Here is a 2,536-nt window from a genome sequence, read left to right as displayed (position 1 = left end):
ATATTATTAAAAGTAAAACTGTCATTTAATTAATTAAAAAATAAATATTTTTAAAATCATGTTTTTTTTCGTTTCAACATCTCTCAGAGGAAGCATTTGTTTAGTCAATAGTTACATTTTTAGAATCGGAGCGAGTAATAAGTTTTAGGATAGATTTTAGTCTATTAAAACGACCTCGTATGTAACAATTTATCCAGTAAACGTTTACCATGGTAAGAGTTGTCGTTCTCACTTACTGAGTAAGACTCTCGGTCCTTGTCTCCCTCTTACTGAGTAAGGTTCTTGGTCCTTACCATATTCATCCGGTAAGGTAATGTGAGTTGGTAAGTCTTACCCGGGAGAATGTTTGGTAAACGGCCCTTACACCTCTGAATAGGGTGGTTATTTTGAAAAGCCTTACACTTTATAAGGTACTTTATGCACTTTCCGTAAGATTTGGGTCAAAATTGAAATATGATAAAAAGTGTGCGTGGAATAGCCATAGGCCATGATACTTTGCTGGATCTTCGCCATCGGTAAATGATGAAACGGAAATTCGGCGGTAAGCAGCCGACGGGTACTCCGTCAATGGCATGGTCGACGGTGGTCGTCGTTGTTTCACTGCTCACTGGTGCATCCATCGTGCATAACATCTTCAAGCCTGATTTGGTTTGTGTTCTTCTCTCGTTGTCGCTATATATACACACAAAATATCTCGTTGTGTTCCTCTTATTTGTTTGTGTGAGATAGAGATTCCTATTAGTCCATATATGATATCATTGAGTAATTCTTGAAGACCTAAAACTGAATTTTGTGAACTAAATTTTCTGCGTTGGTGATAGTATATTCCCTCTCATCGACTATGCATATTAACTGTTCGATGAAATGTCGCAACGAGTGAACCCAATGTAACTGTGAGCTATCGGATTTCTTGTTCAAAATCTTATTACTCCAACTATTTCTTAGTTTTTGACTTCAGTTCTTAATTAGGTTCTAGTTTCCAGCTTCACAATTGATATGGAATTTAACTTGTTTGATTGGAAAATGGAACACCACATTTCAATAGAATAATGTTGGTAACTTGAAGGTATTGAGTTTGAAAAGCACCCGGTTTCTAGAAGAAGGGGGTAGTTTATGGCACTAACCGAGAATCTTAACGTTAAGAACGATGCAAGGGCCGAGATTCTTACACGTTAAGTGAGGGTGACGACTCTTACCCAGTTATCATTTACCGGATAAATTGTTGCGTACGATTTCGTTTTAATGCTATGACCGTTGGCTTATATGTCGACCCTAAGTGGTACGGCCAGTCCCAATCTGCGTCCCATTAGAATCTTACCCAGTAAGGTAAGTGAGAGCGATTGACTTTTATCATAAGCGCTTACCTCGTAAGAGTTTGGGTTAATGGCCCCTTAGTCAACCAATGGTTATTGCTTCTTTATGACATAGTGTTCTAACAATAGTGCATGGGGATCCAATTTGCAACAAAGATCTTTTGGCATTCGTTTTGTGACCGAGATAATTCATGAATTTGTTTTTCTCTTCTTGCTAATACGTTATTTTTTTCATTGTCCGTGTATTCTTTATTCACAGCAGTAATCCTGAAACACTACAAAAATGGGTCTACAGAACCAAGATCGAATGATTTATATACTGTTTAAGCTGTACTAATGCATGAATTCTTATTGTATAAATGGTACCACTCTTCCTAACATTCGTATTTGTTTGGTCTGCAGACGCTACCTCCAATTGAAAGTATTAACGCGGATAAAGTGCAACAGCCTGGCAAAGAATGAACATTTTCTTAAACATTTGTGGTTTCGGTAAGTAGGTGTCTTTAAGATTTTGTATTCCAAATGAATCAATATGTTTTCTGTTGTTCTTCATATGATGTAGGTGACCAAATGCATTGTGTTTGAATCTAGAATCAGAATTTCAAAATAAAGGTTTCTTCCCCCTAGGTTCAAATGAGATTTGTGGATTGTGATTTCTGTGGAATTTTGAGTTTTGTCCCAAGTTTGACAAAATTGGATGGGTCGGTTTAGGCTCGATAAATGATGGGGCCCATGTAACTATATGCCGCTTGTAATATATCAACACGTTCTGGGAGCTAGATGTTTTGATCTGTATAGAGAAACTGAACTCAAAGTATGGTGGTGATTTTAGTGAATCATTGGGTTCTTCTATGTAATTGAACTCATAGGAGAATGAAAGAGTTGTTAGTTAAGCCAAAGTACGAGTCAGGATGTGCAGAGTGCAATCTTGTATACGCTAGGATCGCGGATGTCGCCATATGGCAGAGGCCAAGGGAATTGCACCCCTTTGTAGGTTTCTAGGGGCAGAGTCCCTGGATTTGAGTGGTTATCCATCGGTGTTTCAGTGATATTGATGAATGTCCTATCAGTGGCGCTGGTGAGGGTCAGCATGTGCCGTTAGTGATACAGGTTTGTGGATGTACTGACTGATACCAATCAGTGTTTATCCGCCAACCGTGATGAGGGTAACACTCTGCTGATCTGTGCTTATCAGCCAACACTGATAAGGGTGGGGCTGTTTC

The 2,536-nt window shown here is 38.6% G+C and overlaps 1 protein-coding gene across 1 annotated transcript; it reads left to right on the top strand.

Annotated features, from left to right (window-relative positions):
- The first annotated feature begins 454 nt into the window (after positions 1–454).
- On the top strand, positions 455–1,775 carry LOC112524774. The gene is made up of 2 exons (XM_025134728.1): positions 455–648; positions 1,716–1,775. The coding sequence occupies exons 1-2, from the start codon at positions 520–522 to the stop codon at positions 1,773–1,775; spliced, it is 189 nt and encodes a 62-aa protein (XP_024990496.1). The 5' UTR covers positions 455–519.
- Positions 1,776–2,536: the final 761 nt, after the last annotated feature.

The sequence above is a fragment of the Cynara cardunculus genome (genome assembly GCF_001531365.2).
Source record: "Cynara cardunculus var. scolymus isolate 2C chromosome LG 13, CcrdV1, whole genome shotgun sequence".
In the NCBI taxonomy this organism is placed as follows: domain Eukaryota; kingdom Viridiplantae; phylum Streptophyta; class Magnoliopsida; order Asterales; family Asteraceae; genus Cynara; species Cynara cardunculus.
The sequence above is the reverse complement of the archived record's forward strand: the minus strand, read 5'-3'. Positions and strand labels throughout refer to the sequence as shown.

Excerpts from the sequence above, each read along its gene's own strand:
- LOC112524774 (XM_025134728.1), top strand. The coding sequence starts at position 520 with ATGATGAAACGGAAATTCGGCGGTAAGCAGCCGACGGGTACTCCGTCA. Across the intron at positions 649-1,715 it reads ACATCTTCAAGCCTGATTTG|ACGCTACCTCCAATTGAAAG; the intron begins GTTTGTGTTCTT and ends TTTGGTCTGCAG.